Source organism: Propithecus coquereli, unplaced genomic scaffold, assembly GCF_000956105.1.
Source record: "Propithecus coquereli isolate 6110/MARCELLA unplaced genomic scaffold, Pcoq_1.0 Scaffold314, whole genome shotgun sequence".
In the NCBI taxonomy this organism is placed as follows: domain Eukaryota; kingdom Metazoa; phylum Chordata; class Mammalia; order Primates; family Indriidae; genus Propithecus; species Propithecus coquereli.
The window spans coordinates 1,869,748-1,895,763 of record NW_012148775.1 but is presented as its reverse complement, the minus strand read 5'-3'; the positions used below and the strand labels follow the sequence as shown (position 1 = coordinate 1,895,763).

At 41.1% G+C, this 26,016-nt stretch overlaps 1 protein-coding gene across 1 annotated transcript in view; it reads left to right on the top strand.

Moving 5' to 3' along the window:
- CIT (citron rho-interacting serine/threonine kinase) overlaps positions 1–26,016 on the top strand; it is a 201,664-nt gene that overhangs the window by 116,732 nt on the left and 58,916 nt on the right. Inside the window, exons 18-24 of the mRNA XM_012650158.1 lie at positions 658–783; positions 4,118–4,213; positions 9,059–9,175; positions 10,120–10,229; positions 11,458–11,632; positions 15,524–15,721; positions 22,493–22,546. Of these exons, the coding sequence (XP_012505612.1) occupies positions 658–783; positions 4,118–4,213; positions 9,059–9,175; positions 10,120–10,229; positions 11,458–11,632; positions 15,524–15,721; positions 22,493–22,546 (876 nt within the window). The remainder of the gene's footprint in view (positions 1–657; positions 784–4,117; positions 4,214–9,058; positions 9,176–10,119; positions 10,230–11,457; positions 11,633–15,523; positions 15,722–22,492; positions 22,547–26,016) is intronic.

Here is a 26,016-nt window from a genome sequence, read left to right as displayed (position 1 = left end):
CTCAACCACTGGACTTGCGACGGCAACCATTTCCTCCTTTCACCCGCTCCTCCCCCAATGTGTCCTGTGCTGTAGCCATTCTTAGGCTTCACCTGGGGCCCAAACTGGCTCTTGACCCCCTCCATGTTTCTGCTAATGTGCCTCCCTTTGTCTGAAACATCTTTCATCTTCTTCTCCTGCCCTTCCCACTCCAAACCACCATGCACCATCCCTCTCCAGAGCTCATACCTCTCTGATGCCTCTTCTCAGCTGTTCAGTTAAAAGTCCTCTTCCCTGGCTGTAGCCTCCCACACCACTTTGTATCTTTGTGGTTCTTCCTCCTCTTAACCTGTATTGTGTTTATTTGCATTCACCTTATCTTTTCCAAGGGCAGGAATTATGTCATCTCCCTCTCTGTATTTTCTGTAATGCCTAGTGTGGTACTTTGCAGATAGTAGGTGCTTGGTAAATATTTGAATGAATGAATGCACTCTTGTAACCCACACAACTGAGTACCTGAATTATAGAGCCTTATTTTCTCCGCTGTTGCTTCAGGTGCCTGAGACTTTTCTTCCTGACTCACGTGTATGCTTCTCGAGGGCTCTTTCCCTCCATGCAGGCTGTTACGCCCATAGCGGTTACTCCATTAAAACTCTCTGATTGATTCATGATCTACAGGAACGCCGCCATTCTCTGGAGAACAAGGTAAAGAGACTAGAGACCATGGAGCGTAGAGAAAACAGACTGAAGGATGACATCCAGACAAAATCCCAACAGATCCAGCAGATGGCTGATAAAATTCTGGTGAGCAGGAACGAAAGTCGAAAAGTTAAAAGCTAACAGGTTAGAGGTTGCAAAGGGAAGGGGGTAAGAAGAGTTAAACGCCATAACAGGGGAGGTATCACCAAGTAGATGAATCAAGAGAGGTGGTTGCAGTGTACACCACACCGTAGAACAGTCTGAATACAAATGTTGGACATTTCAGCACTGGTAACAGATCCATAAATATTATTTTTTTTGCTCTGTTTGCTACAACCTGGCATTTTTTTAAAGTAGAACATGCCTCTATCATTTTTGATACATTTTTGTAGGAGCATTGACATACTTCTATCAGCAGAGCTTTGGATGGCCGTTAACTTTGCAATGCCAACTTTTAAAAAAAGCTGCAGGAGTTTAGACCTTTAAGATCAAAACCCAGATTTTTGCTTTTGGAGAAGAAAGAAATTAGTCATACAGAATTGTTTTTCTCAGAGTAGTATTTGTCATGGATCCATGTTCACCCACTCACTTTCTCTGCTACCGTTGGTTATTATTATTATTATTTTTTTCAATTTCCTTAGATGTAGCAGGTCTTTTTTTTCCGACCTGTAATCATCCTGATTTTGTCCCAGGCTCTGATGACCAAAGTAACCTAATCAAGGAAGGCTCGGGTGGTACTTGCAGATGTGTTGAAGTTTTGCCCCTACCAGGGTAGAAAGCAGCACCTTTGGAGGGCTCTCCTTGGATCTCAGTCCCAAAGTCAGAAATTTGACGTCACATTTGAGAGACTTACTGATGACCTGGAGTCCATTTCGTGTCCTGCCCCTGGGAGAGATTCAGAAGTCGTTGGCCATTCCTCTGCACCATAAGGAGGTGAAGTGGTGAGCAGGCTGCCACATCTCTCTCTCTGCATCACTTCCGGGAAATGAGTCACCAGCAACTATATGAGTTCAACAAGGGCCAACTTACAGACCTATGCTTAATACCAAACCAAACCCAACCAAATCCAAACCCTTCAAAACTTTATATTTCCGTTTTTGTGTATATTCATAAATATATGGATGTTCTTGAACAAAAGGGCAACAAAGGAATTGGTTAAATTGTTTTGCTTTGACCCTCAGTCTTCATATACATGTCTGCACACAAAGGAGATGTGACTGTTAGTCTACCCTTTCTGTTCTCTCGTTTCGTCATCCAAGTTTTTCTTGGCTATTGTCAAGTGTGTGAATTTTATCGTGAGTAAAATTAGATCCCACTGAGATCCCACCACTGCTGTCCCTCCCTTGCTTGGTACAAACAAAGTGGTTAACTCTCTTGTGGTTGCAAAATGTTTCTCTGTTTAATGGTGATGTGTTCATTCATTCATTCAATAAATATTTAATGAGCTTCTACTATGTGCCAGGCACTGTTCTAGGAGCTGGAAGTATAGCAGTGAACAACAGTGTTTGCAAATCAGGACTGAAGAGTTGATCCAGTACATATAGAAAAGATATGTTTAAAAAAATGACAACAACAACAAAAAATACCACCAGGATGTCAGATTTTAGAATATCTGCTTTTCCAAAGGTTCACTTACAATTAAAATGTAGGAGTAGAGAGTTCTGCATTCTTGGATTATGTGTTGTAAACTCCCATTTGTATATAGACCAGAAATTTGGTCTTAACATTGTCAGCCTCAAGTATTTGAGTTTTTGGCCTATTTTTAGATTCTGATTTCCATTCCTGTGCTATCTTATGAGAACTGAAACTAAAAAAAGATGATTATGAAGTGATTTCTAACACAAAGGAAAAATAAGCGGATTTCTTTGTCCGAATGTAGCTTGCCACCTGCCTGACTATCTTTGTGGTTGTGACTTCATTTATCAGAAGGTGCCTTTTGCTCAAGAACCCTGTGCTTACGCTGCAAAGCATCTAGGACATAGGCAAAGAGTGGTCCTTAATACTATTATAGGATGATGTTAGTTGGAAATAGACCCCCAACTGTCATTGGTTTTAAAATAGTTGATATTCCTGATAAGAACTTTCAAAACAGATAATTGGGACTCTCATTGCAACAAAGTCTTTCGCTTTAATAAAAGAAGTCATTTCAGGGGATACTTTAGCTGAGTACACACAAAGCCCTTTAAAATGTGTTTTTATTAATTAAAATCCTGTTTACATTCAACTTTTCAAGATCACATCTGTTAGATTGCAGTACATCTTGTGCACCTGGTCTTAACACTTTAATGGCCCCCAAAACAAAGCCACTGCTTGTAGACATTAGAATTTCAAAAGCTTCATCACTAACATTTTTTGTGCATGTGAATCTCAAAGTAATTTTTTCATCCTGTTTTATGGACATATCCTGTATAATTTCCTCATTCTTCAAAATTCTCATAATTACTTCCACTTCAAAGAAAAATTTCACAACAGTGTGAAGAGATGAAAACTTGGAGTAATGACTTTTGATATTAGTAATTAACAGATGGGTCCAGATTTATAAGAATTAATATAGATACAGCTATCTGTGCTTTTAGAGAATGTTTTAGTAAATTGAATGCTGCCTTTTATAAGATCAGTTTTATAACACATTGGCAAATGAATTGCTATAATTTTCAAGTGAATTACAATTTTGTTTAAAAGCAGAAAACTTAGCAATAAAAGTACTAAAAGAACATTAAATTTGAGTTATTTATGTCACTCCAGTTTCTCTTCCGATCTTTAATATGTATGTGTACATTTTTATGTCATCATTATCCGTGTATTTTACGTTTGGCTTTGTTCCCATTATCGTTGTATTGTATAAAACATTACATAACATACATATCTCCAGAGATTCACATACTCCAATTACCAGTCAGTTAAAATAATCATTCAAAACTTGAAGTTTCCCTATTTAGCTAGGGTTCTTGAGCAATAATTTTGTCAATGAGGAAAATACAAAATATTTTTTATCCTAATAATAAATTAAAATTACTTTTCTCATTTGAGGCTGCCATCACAGTGAAAAACGGCCTGAGGCTTAAGACAGTGGTCAGGGATTTTGTGCTGTACTAAACTTGCAAATGTTGTCTTGTTACTCTTATTTCTCTATGCAAAGATGAAGAGCTGCCTTTGTTTGACCTGTCATGCTGACATGTTTCTGGTCCCAGGCCTCACAGCCCACCAGCTGTGTGTGTATATGTGTGTGAATACTTGGACTTGGAAGACCCAGGGCCAAGGCATGGTGGTGGTTTTCTTCCCAAGAAAGCCTTAGGGCCATTACTAGCCCTAGTAATGGAAGACCAGATGCCTGTTACCTGTGGTGCCTGTACCAAAGTCATGTTTCCTGTGAATGTCTAGCATACATTGACTATGCCTTTCTCTTTGCACACCTGACCGTCTTTTCTTTTGTGTCCAGGAGCTGGAGGAGAAACACCGGGAGGCCCAAGTCTCAGCTCAGCACCTGGAGGTGCACCTGAAACAGAAAGAGCAACACTATGAGGAAAAAATTAAAGTAAAGACACTTTCTGATCTTCCCTGGCATAGCTTCCCTCTCTTGCTGGGCACTTTTGGCCACTTCTTGCTAGCCCAAAGGAGTAAATGCTGTCCTGTCTCCATGGTGGGAGATTTCGGGGTGTTATTTATGTATTGGAAATATATTGGAAATCTGAAGTTAAAAAAAATTTAAAAAATTGGTCATCATTTATCTCAATTCCATGTTTAAAATGTTTTTTTAAACTCATCATCATTCAGTCCACAATCATTTAGATTTAGCCATACATTCATCACATTTTTTGCTTTAAATTTTCTTCCTGCATCTCAGACCTGGAATCCTTTTCCTTTTGTTTAAAGTATAACTGTGAGAACTTTCTTTAGTGAAGAGTCACCTGTGACAAGTTCTCTTGTTTTTTTTTTTGTCTGGTAATGTCTTTATTTCACCCTCATTCTTGAAAGAGGTTTTATCTGGGGATATCATTCTAGGTTGGCAGTTAATTTCTCATAACACTCTTTGAAGATAGCATTCCATTGACTTTTGGCTTTTAGTATTGCCATTGTGAAGTCAGCTGTTGGTCTAACCATTGCTAATGTTGAAAGTACAGGTGCTTCTTGATTACGAATGGGGTTATGTCCAGATAAACCCATTGTAAAGTTGAAAAATCGTAAGTTAAACCATTGTTAATTAAGTCCAGATGCTCCTTGACTTGTGATGGGCTTATGTCTTGATAAAACCATTGTAAAGTCAAAAAATTATAAGTTGGCGGCCGTATGTAATCTATCCATTTTCTTTGGCTTTTTCTTTAAAATTTTACTTTGTCTTTAATTTTTCTGAAGCTTAACTGTGATATATCTAGACATGGATTTCTTTTCCTTTGTCCTGCTTGACTGAGATTTACTGGGCTTTTGAATAGATTCGAAACTATTTTTGAATAGATTCGTATTTTTATTAAGTCCAGAAAATTAGTGGTCATTATATCTCAAATATTGTCTCTTCCTCCTCTCTCTTTCCTTTCCTTTCAAGAATTTGATTGGACGTGTGTTAGATCACCTCCAATTTATCCTTTTTTCATATTTTCCATTTTTTGTCTCTTTATGCTACATTCTGGGTAAGTTCTTCTGACTTATTTTCCAGTTTACTAATTTAGCTGTGTCTAATCTGTTAAACTCATACATTGGGTTTTAAATTTTAGTTATTATATTTTTTCTTTCTGGACATTCTATTTGGTTCTTTCCCAAGTTTACTGGGTTATTTAAGACGATTTTTTACTCTCTACTTTCATTTTAAGGCCTTTTATTTCTTTAAATGTGTCAAACATAGTTGTTTTATGATCTGTGTCTGATAATTCCAATATTTGGAGTATTTGAAGGTCTGTTTCTGCTCTGTTGTTTCTCTTGGTTCTTTGTCATGGTGCCTGTTTCCCTTTGTGTGCTTAATAAGCTATTTATTTTCCTTGGAAAATTATTAATGGGAGTTCTTTGAGGCATTGGATGAAAATGTATATCTACCTTGGGGGACCCTGGGCTTTGATTTCTGACTCTTCTTGATCTTTGAGGCTTTCTTTCTTTTTTTTTTTTTTTTGAGACAGAGTCTTGCTCCGTTGCCTGGGCTAGAGTGCTGTGCCATCAGCCTAGCTTATAGCAACCTCAAACTCCTGGGCTCAAGCAATCCTCCTGTCTCAGCCTCCCGAGTAGCTGGGACTATAGGCACGCACCACCACATGCAGCTAATTTTTTCTATTTTTAGTCGTCCAGCTAATTTCTATTTTTAGTAGAGATGGGGTCTCGCTCTTGTTGAGGCTGGTCTCGAACTCCTGAGCTCAAGCGATCCTCCCGCCTTGGCCTTCCAGAGTGCTAGGATTACAGGCGTGAACCACCGTGCCCGGCCGATCTTTGAGGCTTTCAAAACTGAAGCTCAAGTTTATTTTGTTCAGTAAATGTTTCAGGTTAAAAAGAGCTTCGTACTCTTTAATCTTACCCTGATTCTATTTTCACTTCATATTTTGGTTTGTAATTTCTTATTCTCTTGCCAACTTGTAAGTGCTTTTGGAAAAATGGTTTCCATATTTTATCTAGCATTTTTTTTTTTTTTTTTTTTTTGAGACAGAGTCTTGCTCCGTTGCCTGGGCTAGAGTGCTGTGCCGTCATCCTAGCTCACAGCAACCTCACACTCCTGGGCTCAAGCAATCCTTCTGCCTCAGCCTCCCGATAGCTGGGACTACAGACATGCGCCACCATGCCTGGCTAATTTTTTCTATATGTTTTTAGTTGTCCAATTAATTTCTTTCTATTTTTAGTAGAGACAGGGTCTTGCTCTTGCTCAGGCTGGTTTCAAACTCCTGAGCTCAAACAATCCGCCCGCCTCAGCCTCCCAGAGTGCTAGGATTACAGGCATGAGCCACCGCGCCTGGCTTATTTAGCATTTTAAATCACTTTTGTTAGAAGGGCTAACCTGACATCTAGCTCACTATATTATCAGGAATGGATGCCAACCTCTCGATTTCCTTTTAAAATCACATCACATTTTCATTAGGATTTACATCATTCTTAAGTTCTTAAGAATCAGATATTGGTTATTATATCTCAAATATTGTCTCTTCTTCCCAATCAGACATTAAAGGAGGTTTTTCATTTTTATTATCTTGTTATTGATTTGGTTGATATTCTCAAAGTTGAGTGGTCCTTTCTTAGAGAACCAAACACGTGCATGCTTACAAAGTATCACCGTCATCATCACCCTGGCCTCTTTTACCCCTGGTGTTGTTTCTCACTAAAAGAAATACAGGAAAATAACTCAAAAGTCACATGACCCCCTACTTCAGTGCATTTTAAACTTTATAAACTAATCCTTTTGATTTGAATACTTATTGGCTTCCAGACTTTTATCTTTGGCATAAACTAATTTTCAGAAAATAATGAGAAGGCATACAGTAGTCCACTGGCACTTTTGCATGATGCAAATAACTCTTTGTAAAACCCATTTTGTGATTTGGGTGATTATATTGACGTTTCTGTCAAAGTCCGTGTTTTAACTTAAATTGATTTAGATGTCTTCGGTGGAATCCCTCATTTCAGGCAAACTCATCGCTTCGCTCCCTCCCCCATACATCTTCTTGTTCATTCTCCTGCCGGTTGAACCCTGTGAAATCCGAGAGATGCATATGTTCTTGATAGAGGCTTGTCTCTTCCAGCCCACACTTCCCTCTTACTGGTATCCATCACTGCCAAGGTTGAGATCTTATTTTGAGCAGAGGAATCCTGAAAATGGAGTTCATTGCTTTAGCACCTCGTTTAAAAGGAAAAAAAAAAAAAAAGAAAAAGCATACCAGGTCTAGATATTACACGGTCTCTGCTACCTTCCAGATGGAAAAAACTTTGTTTTAGAGACCTCAAGAAATGTCTGGGAAAGATCTGTTTCCTTTTGTCTTTCTGACTGCAATCTTTATAAAACCATTTCTTTTTAGCCTTTTCTGCTTTGTGTTCCCTGTTCCAGCCTCTCTCAGGCCATTTCGGTAATAGTTATAATCATACCCTAGATTCTACCCTGTTCTCGCTCATAATTTTAGAATCACACTCAGAGATCCCAGAGAGTGGGCCACTTCTCATCTTATTGAGCTTTTTCCTTTCTCTTATGACCCTGTTCCCACCTTTTGGTCTTCTCTACCAACTCCCATTCTATTTTTCTCATCAGTCGGTTTTAGTTTAAAGCCCTGTTTGAAATCCGTTCTTTCCTCCCTTTGTCATGTGGACCCGTCCCTGCTGACTGGCTCTTTTTTAGGGATGATGTCCCCATGAGCTGTGAAGGTCCTTTCACAATAGACATTGTGGGAAAGGCAGATTTCAATCCCATCTGTGACCTCAATTCTTTCAGCTTTATCCCCAATATCCTGGTGTCCTTCTTGATGTGGTTGGTGTCATTCGGAAAAGCAGAACGGATTCTCTGTGATGAGAACCACAGGGCTGTGGTCAAAGGCTCTGCCAAGTTATGTTGTCTTCCTTTTTGCTTCCATTTGTGCTTGTTGTTTTGGCAACTGCCGGGGCTGTGTGTGCCTCAGAGAACATTAGATCAAGCTGGTGGTTGGTGACACCATTACTGTTTTATTTTTTTTCTCTTGGGAACAGTAGGTGCTTACAGTGGTGTTCTCAGCTCCGAGAACACATGATTTCTCTTCCCCTGGGAAAGGTTTCTCTTCCCAGTAGCTTATTTTTTTCCTGGCTGGATTACCTGAAAGAACGGAGGAAAGAGGCATATTTTTTCTTTTCTTTTATGTTGTCTTTTCAGTCAATTGACTGTCTATATCCGTTATTGGTGGGCAAAATCCTCTTGTCCCTGGTTGTCTCTGAACATCAGCCTCGGTCACACAGACTTTCTCTGTCTCCAGCTTCTCTCTCTCTGCACACAGCCCAGGAGTAGCTAGAATTAATTTTTTCACATTAGGAGCAAAGAATGTTCTGAAAACTACTGGTGCATGGCTAAGAAAAAGGTGTCCCCAGGTAAAATCTACAGATTATGAGAACTTTATTCTCTAGATCACTAGAGAGATCGTTTTTACCCCCTGTCATTCTGGGGTCTACCTCATTTTGGATGTATCTCTCTGGTCTTTTTGGCCGCTGCTTTTAAAGTAAGTTCTTAGTTCAGGTCCACCTGTTTCTTGCCTTTTAATGGTAATACTGCCTTCTTAATCTTATCCCAGCTGATAAAGAGACCCCCATTTTCTGTCTTCTCTTTGCCCCAGAGTTTGGAGACCTTGGGTTTCTCCACTGCTTTCTTCCCCGTTTCCAGCATTTTCTCAGGTGCCCCTGTTCTGTCTTCCCTGCTCAGCTTTGCTCTCGAGAACATTCACTGCTTCCTTTGTTTCTGTAGGTGTTGGACAATCAGATAAAGAAAGACCTGGCCGATAAGGAGACCCTGGAGAATATGATGCAGAGACACGAGGAGGAGGCCCACGAGAAAGGCAAAATTCTCAGCGAGCAGAAGGCGGTAGGTATAAGTCGTCACAAAGCCAATTTGTAAAGGAGGGTTTTTGAAATGTGCCGATAATCCCACACCTGAGAAAATCCTGTTTCCTTGGGTGAATTTTTCTTTCAGTTTAATCCTGTGGAGTTGGTTGATCATAGGAAGCTTTCTCTAGATGCTGCTTCCTCCCCGCTAAAAGTATCGGAGGTGTCAGCTCAGGGTGGCCAGCTTTGTGCTCTTTTGTGCTCCTCTTCAAGAATGCCTGCTGATCTGCCATCTGCTAGAATGTTGTCCTTCAGAATGCCCCTGACACGATGCCCAGTGGCCCTCAGTCCTCTTGCATTTCTCTTCTTTGCACTTGCCTGTCTCTCTCTTTCCTAACCCATGTAGGCAGTTGTTTCAGAAACTTGCTGCTCACACGGGGCTTGTTAATATGCACCTCGCTGAGACTTTCCACAGCAGAATCTCAAAGGGAGGGTCCCGGGAAGTTATATTTTTAACCATTCATATGATTCATTAAGTTGGGGAAACTTTGATGTAGAAAATCTAGAACGATGATGGCTGGGTGAGAAGGAATCACTCAGAAAATGACAACTCTATGGGTGATGATAAATGTGAACTTGCAAATTCAAGTGAGAGGCTCCTACAGGCTCAGGTCACATGCAGAGGACACGGGCGTTTAAGCAGACCTCTCACTTGCAGGATGCTGGGTACCAGACTAGGACTTTCTGTGTGTTTTTAATGCAAGCCACTTAGCTAGCGTGGGGATGTTTAATCTCTGAAAAAACACCCTAGTACCATCCATTGGAGCGGTACCCCAGGGGGAAGACTGGTTGAGTCTCTTGTTACCTCTGGCCAAAATGCTGACATTTCAGTCGAGACTCTTACCCTGGCCCCTGTGGACCTCAGCACTCTCGGACTGGTGTAACTGTCTCTGCGTGAGGTTTCACAGCTGCCCTGTGTTTCAGATGATCAATGCTATGGATTCCAAGATCAGATCCCTGGAACAGAGGATTGTGGAACTGTCTGAAGCCAACAAACTTGCGGCCAACAGCAGCCTTTTTACCCAAAGGAACATGTAAGTATTTAAATTCTAAATGCCTACATTATTACACTTTGGTCTTCTCTCCTGGGGCACAAACTCCATTACCATCTGTCTGGTGGAGCTGGAGTGGATCGAATGACTTGTGTAGCTCGGCCTAGCCCTTGGAGACTTAGCGTCATCTTGCCCTGTCTTAAGTGGTCCCACTCTGCCTTGTCCTTTTCTTTCGAGTCAGGTTTCTTAAATGCCTCAAATTATCATCAGATTATAGAATGTTTTGCTCTTTCTAATAAGGCTATTTATAATTTGCTTTTGGAAAGCTGAAGTCTTTGTTCCCCAGACTTGCCTCCCGTGCATAGTAAGAGGTGATCAGTGTGTGCCCAATTGGGCCATCTGTTTTGCTGTCACTGGTTTAGGCCCTGGGGAGGAAGTTTGGAGTTCAGCAAGGACTATCCGTGTTCCAGGAGGACTTTGATTTTCATCTTAAAGAATTACAATCTCCAGGATTTTTTTCCCCTTAAGGTTTCTCTCTTCAGAGGTCTTCTAAAACATTGCCACCTTAATCTAAATCGGCTTGGTAGAGGCTGCTTTTTGGTCTCTGAGTGTTTCTTGTTTTTGATTCTTCTAAGCAGATTGGTGGAGAGGTGAGCAAGGTCTACAGAGAACTAGAAAGAATAGCATTCTTTTTTTTTTTTTTTTAAAGATGAGGTTTTGCTCTGTCCCCCAGGCTGGAGTGCAGTGGTGCGATCATAGTTCACTGCAGCCTTGAACTCCTGGGCTCAAGCGATCCTCCCACCTTGGTCTCCTGATTAGCTGGGACTACAGGCATGCACCACTGCACCCAGCTCCAGAATAGCATTCTTTCTCCTTGTTGCTCCTCTTCCCTGGGGCCTGCCTTAATGAATTATTGGGGCACCCTTCTCCAGTACTCTAAGAGGCCCCTTCTGCTCCCCTACATAGGCTCTCAAAGGAAAATAAAAAGGTCCATCAGAGGAGTGAAATCTTAGTATCTCTTGCATCCCCCTTGAACATACTTAATCTCATAGGTGAGTTACTGTGAGTGGTGACAGCTGAATGTTCCTCAGGTTCCCTGTGCCGGGATCACGCCTATGAGGCCAGATCGGGACGGAGCTAACCCGGGAATGGCCATCATCCACTTAATGAAGACCCACGTCTCCCTCCATTTCTGTCTGTCCTTGCTGGGGCACGTGCTCAACTCTAATGAGACTCTTTTTTGTTTGGATCCTCCCACCACGCCCACCAGGAAGGCCCAAGAAGAGATGATTTCTGAACTCAGGCAACAGAAATTTTACCTGGAGACACAGGCTGGGAAATTGGAGGCCCAGAACCGGAAGCTGGAAGAACAGCTGGAGAAAATCAGCCACCAAGACCACAGTGACAAGAATCGGCTGCTGGAACTGGAGACAAGGTTGAGGGAGGTGAGAGCGAAGGGTGATCTCCTGGGAGGATTTGTCGGGGAATTCAGGCCCTGGACCAGCAGCTTTGAAACATAAATCCATACCTGTGAGGACTGTGCGTGGCAGTTAGAACTCAGATTGGGCCACATGGATCTGGGTTAGAATTCCACCTCCTCTTACTAGTTTTGCAACCTCTTACTAGTTTTGCAAGCTGCCTAATCTCTCTGTGCTTGTTTCCTCGTCTGTGTAATGTCAGTGATAATGTGTCTCCCTCGCAGGGTCCTGTGGGGATTGTGTAAATTGCCGCACCTGTGAAGTGGGAGCAGAGCGAGGCCACATTATCAGGGTTTAGTGAGGGCAGCGTGACCTAGTCCATGCGTAGAATTTAGCCGCAGTGGGTACACAGCATGGCTCAATGATGATGACAGAGGTCTCCTAATGACAGTGGAAGATTAAAAGATGAAACAAACTTAGGTTTGGTTGATGGAAGGTAGTTCTCTTCAGAGACATAAGGAAGCTGGGAAGAGCAACCAGGTTTTTGGGAAGGAAAATGTAGCAAATTGGATTATAAACATATTGAGGTTGATTCATTCTCCTTTCATTGCACAGGGAGAATAATCCATAGTGTTTCATTCATGTATCCACTATATATTCATTAAATGCCTGCTGTGTGCCAGTTAGTAGCCTGGGTCTACAGTGGTGACAAGACAGACCCATTCGTGACACGGGGGCGTTCAGCCTAGTGGGCAGGGTTAGCTGGCACCGGCGGAATCACAACTGGCATTCAGGGCTGTGGTCGTTGGAAGTCGGATGCCAGGATAGGAGTGAAGACACAGTATCTCAGGTAGGGTAGGTGCTCATGTATTTGTCATGGGATTCTTTAAAGACTAGATGGTCTTTCTTGAGGAAAGGACAGTTAAGCAGAGAGAGGTCTGAGGACTAAACCTTGGGGAATACTCGTGTTGAGGTGTGTCTTCATTTGTACTGGAATATTAAAACGAAGTCGGTTTTCCAAAGGACAGAAAGAATGTATCGTGTCATGTTTTTTAGGGGTCATCAAGGTGTGGACCCCTCTGTTAGGATCACCTGGAATGTCTGTTAAAATGCAGATTCCTTAGTGTCATCCTCCGCTTTTTAAAATGGCATTGGGGAGGTAAGGAATCGGCATTTTGAACAAGCACCCAGGGTGATTCTTAGCCTCCCTGAAGTTTGAGAACCATTGTTTTAGGTTGTCTTGGTGGTTTAACTTTTATCATCCAGGCTGTATTTGTACTCTCTGGTAAGTTTAACAACAAGATCCCAGTAGAGTCAGCCTCAAGGGTGTGAGTGTAAATAACCCAGACGGACTTCTTCAGCTTGGGAACCTTGGCTGGCTTTTGCCTTCCCTTCCACAAATGTCCCCTCTTAAGAGCCTGTTGTGCAGCTGTAGCTCATCTGGGCAATTAAAATGTCCCTGGGAAGCTTGTTGCTTTTTTCTTGAATCAGTATATCTAGCCCCCCCAAGGATGTCAGGAGAAACTTAAGATGTTTCACAAGAGGTTCAGGCTCTATATTCTCCCTGGGAGTTTTAGAGTTTAGCGCTAAATATAACAAGGTCAGTCTCTCTTCTCCTGGCCACATGCTGCTACTGAGATTGAGGGCAGAGGCCTCTGCCTGGAGTTTGATCCACCTTAAAGGGCTTTGGGCCTTCCCCCAATACCATGTGTGCGGCGTGCAAAGGTGTGGGCTCCTGCGTTCTCCTTTCACTGCATGGCATCTGGCTCCCCCACCTCCCCTTGGCTTGCCGTCACCTGCCTCTCTTGATTTTACCAAGTGGCATCAGGGGAATTTTCGGGCTTTCTAGTAGAGACCAGCCCTGCTCTGACTGCTGGCGTTTTAATAAGACAGACAGTAAGGTGCAATATTTATGACACAGACCGTTAAGGCCAACTTCCTGGGTTGGAGTGCCAGCTCCGCCCCTGTCTCAGCCGTGTGACATTTGCTCAGTTACCTAATCAGTCAGTGCCGCAGTTTGCTTACCTGTAAAATGAAGGTGGTAATCGCAGCACCTCCCTCATTGGGTGGTTGTGAGGATCAAGCGAGTCAATACTGTGCCTGGTGTGTTGTGAGGACTGTTTGCTGCTTTCACATCAGCATCACCACGAGGGAGAGATCGCAGCTGTGGCTTCAGCTGTCACCAGTTTATTCAGGCCCTCCAGATCTCAGTTAGCAGCCCAGACCTCTCCCTTGAGTTTAACCCATTGTCACAGCAGATGTTAGACATCTCCACTTGGATGTCTCCCCTGGGGCTCCAGTTCAGCACGTCAAGACTGAACTTCTTTCAGCTCAAACTGGCTCTTCCTCTCCTCCCTGCCATAGCCAGTGGTCTCTCTCTGTGCATAATTCACCTGTCCAGAAACGTGGGCATCACCTTTGACTCCTCTCTGTCCTTTTTTCCTTGTCCCACCTCAAATTAATGACCAGATCCTATTGGTTCTCCAGGTTAAATCTTTTGCACGTTCATCTCTTCACACCTATGGCCTTAGGAATTTAGGTGTCACCTTTTCTGGGGAACCTTCTCTGACCCTTCGAGGCTGGGCTGGGTGTCTGGTTTGTGTACCCCCACGGCCTTCTGTGCTTTGCTCGTCACCGTGTGCTCTGTTGGCCGTCGCCTTAGACAGCGAGCTCCCTGAGGGCAGCTAGCATCTCTTGCTTGGCGCTGGTCTCTAGGACAACATTGTCACCATTTGTTAGGTCAGTGGATGTGTCATGATCTCCCTTTCCTGCCTGCCTTTGGATGTCTTGCTTCCTCTGCCTGGAATTTTCTTTCTTTCTCACCCGCTTGTTTGACTCCTGTAAATTCTTCATTAGAATTTAACAGATCCAGAGTTAGCTCCTCTACCCCTCCACTGTGTTCCCACAACGTCCCTACATTCCCTGCCCATTGCACTTGACCACAATATATGGTACTGGTCGGTTTTCATTTTCCTCCCCAACTTGAAGGCAGAGACTTTCACCTCCATGTTCCCTGTTACACAGAAATTGCTGAGTCAATTTTTCTTATACGAATACCTGAAACATTGAGTAGATAGATGGATGGATGAACAGATGGAGGGAAGAATGATTAGCTTATAAAGTGTGACATTAATTCACATTACCTAATGAGAACAAATCAGAGCAAGAATATCTAAAATAAATAGAATTCAGCATGTGGTTGCATTTGCATTCAAATTGTAAAGGTGTCCCTATTACTAATATGATGATATTTATATCCATTTACCTTTGAATGTTTTTCTAACACAAGTAATCGTCATAATTTTTATTTGTAATTCTTTTTTTTGAGACAGAGTCTCACTGTGTTGCCCAGGCTAGAGTGCCATGGCATCATCCTCGCTCACAGCAACCTCAAACTCCTGGGCTCAAGCGATCCTCCTGCCTCAGCCTCCCAAGTAGCTGGGACTACAGGCATGTGCCACCATGCCCGGCTAATTTTTTCTATATATTTTTAGTTGTCCAATTAATTTCTTTCTATTTTTAGTAGAGATGGAGTCTCGCTCTTGCTCAGGCTGGTTTTGAACTCCGGAGCTCAAACCCGCCCGCCTCGGCGTCCCAGAGAGCTAGGATTACAGGCGTGAGCCACCGCGCCCGGCCTATTTGTAATTCTTGCTATGTGGTTTTTCTCCTGAAGCCTTCCCAGGCATTTGAGTATTTTAAAGTAAGGGGTGGGTAGGAGATACATCCTCTTACATGTTCTTACTCTGTTGATTTCTGAGATGCGTGGAAGTCAGGGCAATATATTGCATTTCCCCCACTCCATGGAGGGCTGATAATGTGGTTCCAAGACCAGGTTTCGGCTACAGGTTGAGTAGCAGGTCATGTGTTCACTTTCTCTTTGGTTCACACCAACCAAGGGTTTGTGTCTCTCCCTCTCAGGTCAGTCTTGAGCACGAGGAGCAGAAACTGGAACTCAAGCGCCAGCTGACGGAGCTACAGCTGTCCCTGCAGGAGCGTGAGTCACAGCTGACGGCCCTGCAGGCTGCCCGGGCAGCCCTGGAGAGCCAGCTTCGCCAGGCGAAGACAGAGCTGGAGGAGACAACAGCAGAAGCTGAAGAGGAGATCCAGGCGCTTACGGTAGGTCTGGAGAGCAGCGCCTTCAGGTTGGGATGGGTGTGGCACTGGGTCTGTTTGCTCACTCTTAGGATTTCTGAGAGGATGGTGGCTCATGTCTGTAATCCCAGCACTTTGGGAGGCCGAGGTGGGAGGATCGCTTGAGGCCAGGAGTTCAGACCAGCCTGGGCAACATAGCGAGACCCCATCTCTACACATGAAAAAATTCTAGGAGGGAAAAAACAATCCACAGAGATATCTAATGGGCAGAAAGTTGGCTTTCATAGGCTTCTTCTTTGTTGGAGTTAGTATACTAGCTTGATTGGTAATATCTTAGCTTTCCTTAGTATCTTGAAAAATTCCTCGTTTACGTGTCTTCCTTCTTTTTAAAATAATCATCATATTTTAAATTTCTGTTTCAGCCAAACAAAGTCTATTTACCTGATTCTTCTACTTTAGTTTATAATAATCATTAAAAAAATAATAATCTTATATCTTCCAGTAGTCTTTTTACCATACTTGTATTTTTTGTTTTGGTTAACCTCTGTATGTTACTTTTTTTTAAAGCTGTAGATTCTGCTTCCTGTCTTTCGTATGCATCTGCTATGATCTGGGTGGGAAGGATTCTGCTGAATGAAAGATTCTTTCTCTAAAAGGGACCTGGCTTCCCTTGTCTTAGCTTAAGAGTATTCTTAGGAGGTGGAATTTGAAGGAGTGCAGGGGGTCAATGGATTTAGACCTTAGCTCCTTCTAGAAGCCTGAGAATGGGATTTTTGGGGGGCCATTTTCCAGTTGGTCATTCTCAAAGGGACTGATCCAGGTTAACAAAACTCACAAGAATCTTACATGTAAAATGCCAGCTTATCAGCTTGTAGGGAGAAATGCCACTGCCAAGTTGACTGTGGCACTCCGGATGGCCAATCTTTGCATTTTTTTCCTATTCAGGGAAGTGTGCTTAGAAAACCCCGTTATTCTTGGAAAGCTCCTTGGTGGACCCTGACTCTGAACATAGGAAGCTCAATGAGTTTTAATGACTAGTGTCAACCAAGCACATGCATTTCTCATAGTGACATACTGTCCCTGCCAAGCAGACAAGCACACTCATGCCTTCTGGTCAGGGTGCCCTCTCCTATGGGACGGGCACAATACAGCTGATTTGGTTTGGTGTTTTTTATAAGGTACCTAAATGTGTCCCTTATTCATCCTGATTCAACTTGGATGCTGTCCCCATCTCCATCAGCAAACATCTCTAAACCTCCCTTAGGGCAGAGTTACTTCTGTAAATGACCATGTGCATTCATTGCTTATGATTTACCTTGTTTAAAAGTAATGTGTATTTTTTTTTAACCTTTTTTCATTGTTAGAAGTTATTGCCCGTCGTTGGATTGAGTATCCCATTATCTGAACCAAATTGGGAATGTGATCTGACAGTGCCAGGGTCCTTATGGGACTAGTCAGAGGTACAGTGGCCTCCACGATTCTAGGGGTACACAGTAACTCCTGTATGGAAGGTGTTTGTGCATCCTAGATTTTCCAGGACTTACACCAAGTTCACGTATCAATTGCAACTGTAAGTTCCATCATCACTATGACAACGCTCATTAAATGACCCAGTATTTGGTTTGGAAAAAAATAATCATGATATTTCTTTGTTTATACTCTGCCTTGTTTCATAATGGACTAAAAGCAGTTTGGAAAGCTACAAAACGATAAAACAGGGCAAAACAAGAAAGACGAAGCAAACAGGAAATAAGTCTATAGAAGAAAAACATGGAGCTGAGAATGCAATCGAGATGTACGAGTTCATGCCAAGAAGGCTTATGCATTTGCTGGAGTTGGGTGGGTGGAGAGACAGACAGACAGACAGCATTTCTTAGCTCCTAAGGGGAGACACTTAAGTTTCAACCACTATTATATTTAATGCATTGTATGTTAATATTTTCCCCTGTATGAACACCTAAGCTCTGAGAGAAAGACATCAGTAATTTAATCCATATTTAATGAGCCTTTGCTGTGTGCCCAACGCTGTGTTTTTAGCCTTTTCTCCCTAAGGGATTGGCCTATAATTCCCCAAATCCGTTTACTTCAGAGCAGCTGAGAAGGACACATTTATCTTGCTGCTCTGCTGGAACTGGGAGGGCGTGGCGGCCGTGTATCTTACCCTGCCCCTGTTTGGAAGGAAGAAGGTATAAAACAGAGCACGTGTCACTGCTCTTATCTGTGAGGAAATTAGTCCTCTAAATCCTGTCTTGCTGCTGGTTGGAATGTGCTGTGTCTAATGGCTGCAGGAAGCCTAGCCCAGCAGCAAGTCACGACTTAATTTAGTTAGATGAGATCACCGCCTCAAAGCATCTTCTTAAAAAAAAAAAATAAAGAAACAAACCTCTGTAGGTCTAGAAACTAAGATCTATGGCCGTTGCAAGTGAAGATGCTGTGGAAAATAGGCCTTGTTCAAATGATGGCAGAAGTGCCTTTGATCAAAGAGCTGGCTATAAACCCATCCTACGGAAATCCAAACTCCGTATGGATTTGCTCCAGTTTAGTTTTGAGGCTGTGGGCTTTTTTTTCCCCTTCTATTTTCTTGATTGTTTCCCATAACTCTGGTTATGGATAGCACGTGGTTGTTGCATGGCATGGTGGAATTTATTCTGAAGAGTGTGTTTTCCAAGAAAAAGAGAAGGCGGTCACAAATGTAATACTTTCTGACTTTCTCATTGTTCGAGGCCCAAGTTCAGACCCCACACAAGTGTCAGTCAAATTAAATCAGCTGGATCTAAAATAATCTCCTAGGAGATTTGTGAGCCTCACAGTAGGCTGTTTTTATCAATAAAAGGGAATAGTCAAATACGCTATTACTGCTTAATTCTAAGAGGCAGCCATCTCCTAGCCTGGGAGGGGAGCAGTTACCTTGTTTGGCCTCTGCCCCTGGGCCAAATTAGATGGAGCACAGTTAAATTGAAGCTCTCATGGAAGGAGCTTGCCAGAGCAGCTGGGAGGCCATTGTTGCACTTCCTACCTCTTTCTTTTTTCCCATTCTCACTTTACCCATCCCATCAATTAATTGCATTTGTATTAAAATCAACTGGCCATTAAAAGCTGAGAATGAATCAAGGCTGAGACCAACTTTAAACAGAAACATGCTTTTAAGATACTTCGGTACTTACTGGTAGAAAAGAAAATTTTCTGCCTGGACTTGGTGTTTAAGACTCCACATAATCCCTTCATTTGAGGAAGAGAATTTAAGTCTGCACACTGTTAGCACAACTGAATGGGGTCACCTGGGAGAGGCACGTCGTGTGCTCTGTGTACACCAGCAAGGCCACACGTTTTGTGTTCCTGTCCCTTTGTTCTTTTACTGATTGGGTCAAGTGACTTATGTTGAATAATCAAGAGTTGAGAGCTAGAGACACTAATGAAAGGAATCCTTCTTCCTTTGTGGTGTGATTATGGGATCCCAAAGTCATCCTCTCTCATTTGCTAAGGTAATTAGTCAACGCATGCTCTTATTCTTGCACATAAATATCAAAGCCTTGTATTTAATTAATTAGCCATCAACATGATAGCAAGATGTGAAATTGGAGCATGTAAGGTGACATCCTTGCTTGGTGCCTATGTTCACCAGGAAAGGGATAGGTGCACAGAAGCCTGAGTGTTCTAGAATCCTGACCATGGATCCCAGAAAGTGATCAGACATCTAAATACTGTTCCTTTCCTCAGTTCTGCGGGTATTTCTTTTTAATCAGACTGCATCATAATTTACTTCCTTCCTCTTGTAACTTTCCTTAAAAGTTCACTAAGGCATAAACGCTCCCAAAAGAAAGTGTCCGTCTGGTCTTCATGCCAGGATGGCTGCAGTCTGCCCATTCTACTTTGTTGCCACCCAACTTCTAGGTCAGTGGTTCTCAAAGTGGGTCTATGGACCCCTTGAGGTTCCCAGGTCAGACTATTTTCATAATACTACTAAGATGTCATTTGGCATTTTTTCACTGTGTTAATATTTGCACTGATGGCGCAAAAGCAATGTTATTGTTATTTTAAGAGAAAACTAAAATATTTGAATAATATTTCAGTTTTAATTTCTAATGTGGTAAATGTAAGTAGAAATAACTCAGATAAACAAAAGCTCTTTGGGGGGCATCAATAATTTTTAAGAGTATAAACATTTATTCCCTCTAGACCTAATACCTAATTAACACTCAGATGTTTCACTGAGAGAATCCAAACCTTGTCTTATGTATTTTACTATGCTTATATATACTATTGTGTGATCTTTTGTCTTTTTGTGTATTTGTTTTGCAATATATTTCAAAAAAAACATAAATCATGTGACTCTTACCATTTTCTTACAGTTCAGTGGTTGTTAAGTACTTGTATTAATAGTATTTCTAGCAGCCACAAGGGTCAGTTGTTCATTTTGTGTTTAAATTTCACAATCAATAATAAATCAAAAGCCATAATGACTATAGTTTATTGTATCTTGAGAGAAGATTGCCATTTGATGTGTTGAAATGATCCAGATGCCCCATAATGGCCAATTTTAATGGAAATGAATCAGTATTAATGATTGAAATTTCAGACTCCAGTGGGACAGTTAAATGAGTTTTTAATGGTGTGGTGTTTTGGGAAACTTTGCTGGTAATAAGAAAGTAGAACCTAATAAGAAAGTGGAATAGGGCTTCTGTCCCCATATCTAGGCCAGTAAGCTTTTTTTATAGTCACTGCTTATGCTTCGAAGGGGTTAACTCTATCCTCAGCTTCTTGTTTCTGTCTTTGAGAGATTTCACACCAAATAGTCATTTAGAGCAGGTATTGGCAAGCTACACAGCCTTCGGGCCAAATTTGGTCTGTCATTTGTTTCCTATAAATAAAGTTTTATTGTAATACAGCCATACCCATTTGTTTGCCTACTGTCTATGGCTATAGTTCTGAATAGGACTGAATGGCCTACAAACTGAAAATATTTACTCTCTGACACTTGAAAGAAAAGACTTGCTGACCCCTGACCTAGAGTTGATTAACACAAGGGCCTTATTCTGAATCCTTGCCTTTTGTCCTTGATGATTATGGAACGCACTAGAGGGGCTTGGGTTGTCCTTGGGGGCAGGCTGGTGCTTGGTCATGGATGAGACTTCCACAGTAATGCAGATAGCCACATTCTTATTTTGGGTAAATAGTATTCTTACCATATCATATTAATAAATCTCTTGTTGCTAGCAGATTGAGTTTTGGAAAAAGTATGATCTATTAAATTAGTCCGTAAAGGAAGTTGATTCTAAACAATAGGTTTTTATTTATGAATCTGGCTGTGAGTCTGTCTATTCAACTATCTATTTTTGTTTTACCATTTTTCCAGTGCATTCTTTTGTGTAGATCCAAATTTTTGGTTGCCATTTTCCTTTTGCCTGAAGGACTTCCTTTAACATTTCTTATAGTACAGGTCTGTTGGTGACAAATTCCTTCGACTTTTGTATGATTGAAAAAGTTTTTATTTTACCTTTACTTTTGAAAGGTATTTTTGCTGGGTGTAGAATTCTAGGTTGCTAGGGTTTTCCCCCCACCCCCCCTTACCTTTTGGTACTTTAAAGGTATTTCTCTACTGTCTTCTAGCTTCCCTTCTGCACTCCCCATATCCTCGAGGAGAAATCTGCCATCTTTCTTATCTTTGTTTCTCTTAATGGGTCTTTTCCTCTGGCTGGTTTTAAGATTTTGTCTTTATTGCTGGTTTTAAGCAGTTTGATTATGATGTGGTTTACATTAATTTTCTTCATGTTTCTTGTGCTTGGGGTTCAATTGAACTTTTTGCATCTTTGGATTTATGGCTTTCATCGACTTTAGAAAATACATGGCTGCCATTTCTTCAAATATTTTTTCTGTCTCATCGCTTCACTCCTTTGAGGACTCTAATTACATGTGCATTAGGCCATTTGAAGTAGTCTCACAGCTCATTGATGCTCTGTTCATTTTTTTAAGTCTTTTTTTTCCCTCTATTCGTTTTGGATAGTTTCTACTGCTTTGTCTTCAAGTTCACTAATCTTTTCTTCTAAAGTGTCTAATCTGTTACAAACTTACTAGTTTATAAAGAAACATACTAGAGAAACTGTCACAGCTGTAAAATTTTTGACTCAGTTGTCTTATAGACTTTCCTATGGAGACTAATTTGTTTCTTTATAAATTAATGAGCATATAATATGCACTCAAAAAATCCTTGTCAACTGAATGAATGCTGCTGTTTTAGGGCAGCTTTTCCTCAGAGGAAGCCTATGTATTTACTTCAAGGTCAATTGTAGGTTTTGATAAAAAAAATGACACAAACACACAGAAAGTCCCTACTTTGTGCTGGCTTTTGTCCTGTATTTATGTCCCTGTGTGTGTGTGTGTGTGTGTGTATTTCTCAGGAAGGGGAGGAGTCAGCAGGAAGGAAGAGGGAAAGTTATATTTTCAGAATGGAGAATGAAGAAGAGTAAAACTGTCATCCTTTATTTTTTATTTTTTTCCCCCTTTTTCTCTCAGCAGTCCCTAGGCATTAATATGAATGTTAAAAATATTTGTACAGGGGGTGTATGTGTGGCATAAATAGGTAATTGATTTCAACACACCATTGTGTATTTCTGTAACTTATTTCTGATGTTGGGGATGATTTGATTAATTCGTTTTTTGAAAAACAGATGCTGGCGCTACCACCACAGCATTTGTGGGCAATTTCCAGACAAATTGCTATTTTCTATATTTGACCCATAGCATGTAGAATTATATTCTACCCTATGAAAAATTTATAATCAACTTCTTACCTTTTAGGCACATAGAGATGAAATCCAGCGCAAGTTTGATGCCCTTCGTAACAGCTGTACTGTGAGTATTCATTAACCAAAATTGATTAAAATAACATGAAACTGAAACAGAGAAGAGAAGGGGAATATCTTTATAATATTGATGACTGATGTTTGTGTAAACTTGACAGCTTGAAGCAGATAATGAGATCAAACTTATTTGGAGTTTTTGAGTCCTAGATAGCCTGTTTTTGGGGTTTCTTCTGGTTTTAAAAAACTAAAACCATCCTTTGTATTCTGGAGAGGAGGATAGTTGAAGTGGTCAAAATAGTTCTCAGTGTGGAACCACTAATAGGTTTCAGTAGCAACAGCAAAAATCCCAAGGCAGCTCCCTGCTCCTGCCCCAATGTGGAAGGTTCTGTGGCTAGCTGGGGCCAGAGACTGTCCAGATGCCAGGGACAGTTGTATCTGTGAGACTTCTCCGCCTGCTGCCTCTGCAGAGAGGAAAGACAAACTAGTTTTCTTCTGGGGACCTAGAATTTTAACTTCCTAACAGGCAGAATCTGGCTTCCTAACGTGCAAGTTAAAAATTGCAGGACTCTTTGGGAGATGTTATTTATATTGAGGGAAGTAAATTCTATGAGCAGATAAGCATCATTCATAGGTTATGTAATACAGTAGTGTCAATGGGAACTCAAAGTCTATTTTTGATCAGAACGAAGGACTGAAATAGGACCCTTTCAGAAGATGGGGATGTTATCCTTATTCATGTTCCATCTCTTTTCTTTGGTCTTTGCTTTTTTTACTTTCTTAGTCCTCAGTGATCTTGTCCTTGCATCTGTGCATTTCAGAAACAACCCCCCTGCAAACACATGCATATTTTATTTTCTGAGCTCTTTATTTCCTCTTTAGCTGCTATAAATGAGACATTAAGTCCTAACAGTATTTTTAAATCTTGTTAGGTAAAAAATGCATACAGTAAAATGCATAAAGTATAATTATCTTAAGTGTACAGGTCAGTGAAATTTTTATATGTATAGACGACTGTGTAACCACAATATAGATCAAAATGCAGAACATTTTCAGCCACCAGAAGGTTCCCTCCTATCCCTTTCTTGTCAGCATCCTTTGCCCCATGGGTAACCACTGTGCTGACCTTTGATAGCATAGATTAGTTTTGCCTGTTCTGAACTTCATATAAGCAGAATCGTAAAGGATGTGCTCTTTGGGGCTTAGCTTCCCCCCCCACCCCCTGCCACTTAAATTGTCTGTGAGGTTGCTCCACATTGTTGCATCTGTCAGTAATCTGTTCTTTTCCATTACTGTGTGGTATCTCCAGTGTATGAGTAGGACTGTCGTTTGTTTATCCACTCTCCTTGTTGGTGGACGCTTGGATTGTTTCCATGATGAATAAAGCTGTTAGGAAACATTCCTGTACAAGTCCTTTGGTGGCCATAAGCGCTTATTTCTGGTGAGCGCATGCCCAAGACTGGAATTGCCAGGTCATGAGATGTGCCTCTGTTTGGCTCTAGCAATGACCTGGCAGACTGATTTTGGGTCTGTATTTCTGGATGTGATGGTTGGATCAGGATGGGCCTACCTTAAAACGTCTGTTGGTTTCTTCCCTCTCTTTTTCCTTCCTGGAGGAGTTGGTACATTATGTTCCGGTATTCTTCTGCCCTAGATTTTTGGTTTCTTGTTGTCTTGGTTTCTTACTTTACACAAGAGTTATTTGCTTATATTACATACATGCTCGTGAATGATTGTTGAGTAAAATATAGATCATTTTATGACTGTGATTTTTTATATTACATTTTTTCCTTAAATAAATTCGGATGTTTTTAAAATGTGTACGTTAGTAATTCTGTTCCATTCATCTCGAGTTCTCTTTTCTCTGTTTTTAGTTTTTTGGCGAAAGAACTTTTTTTAAAAAACATTTTGTTTACAGCTTTATGGAGGTATAATTGGTGTACTGTAACCTGATGAGTTTTAAAATGTGTATACCTGTGAAGCCAGCAAAACAATCAAAATGCTAAATTTTGTTATTTAGGATAATAAAATTATCCAAATTTTATTTTTGAGGGATAAAAATAAAATTTTTATTTTATCCATAACCCCCAAAGGTTCCTTTTACTCCTTTGTATCCATCCTTCCCCACATTTTTGCAATTGGAAGTTTCGTTTTAATGGACTATACCAAATATGTAGAATGAATTTGGTTATTTTCTTATGTAACTTTTATATTCTTCAAATTTGCATTTTCTGGAACAGTGACTTCTATTCTTGCTTCATTTACCTCTGATGTTCTGTGTAGAAGCCCCTGGGGGTCTTCCCAAATGCATGTGAACCCCAGAGAGTGACTCTTGCCCCCATTTCAGCCAGAATGGCTGGGTAGCTTAGTGGTCTGAGCCATGGGCTCTGGGGTCATGTAGACTGAGCTCAGATGATGAATTGGTCTCTTAGTAACCTATGTGATATTATCCTCCTAAACCTCTATTTCTTTGTCTCTAAAATGGAGATAACATTGTACATCCTCAGTTCTAATATGCCATTGAGTATATGGTGCATAGTTAATATAATAGCTGCTCTTTTGGGGCTGAGTGAGGGAAGGGAGATAGCTGGTTAGTTTCAACACACCATACACTTTAAATTCCAGAGACAGTAAAACTCAGGAAACAGTGAGTCATAGACTTTGGTAATAATACCTCTCTCACAGATTTCCTGTGAGAATTAAATGAGAGAATATATGTAAAAAATGCTTACACAGGGCCTGGTCCATAGAAAGCACTAAACAACATTGGTTACTGTTATTATTATATTGGGCTTGTAATATACTCTTTTGTTTGGAACATGGCTCTACTACTTTAAAAAGTTTGAAAAACACAGTTTTAGAACAGCATTTGGCCACAATAATAGATCTCAATTATACTTTGAGTGTCAAGTTCAAGGCCACTTTAAAGACACTTTGGAAGAGTTTGGCACTTTGTGGCGCTGTCCAAGGTTGTCTCTGCTAGGAAATATCATCTTCGTCGCTGGTGGGAATTCTCGCAGTAACTCAATTGATAGGAGCTCCCAGTTAGCGGCTTCCAAAAACCTCATGAACAGTAAGATTCTCAAGCTCAGACTGTTTCTTTATTTTGAAGACATTTAAAAAAAGGATTTGATTCAATCTGGCACCTAAAACCCTACCTAAGCCTGTTGCAGAGGGGAGTTGGTGGGCAAACATATGACACAGTTTTAATTATGAATCAATCTGTCAGCTATAAGATTAAAAATAAATAATATGCAAATAGCTGCCTTCAAAAAAGAGAAGAACTAGGCATTAAAATAGGACTCAGTCTTGTGTCTTTTTAGCCCGATGCTCACTATCTGACTGGTTTCTTAACCCCTAATGTGTCATTGGACATTTACATGGTAACTTTTCTCTACCTGTCTCTCAGTTAGATGTGAGAGGTTAACATCTACTTTTCGGAGCCATGAGGTTTGCACGACACCCTTGAATAGCAACAGATAACTTGAAACAGAGTTCTTTTTTTTTTTTTTTTTTTTTTTT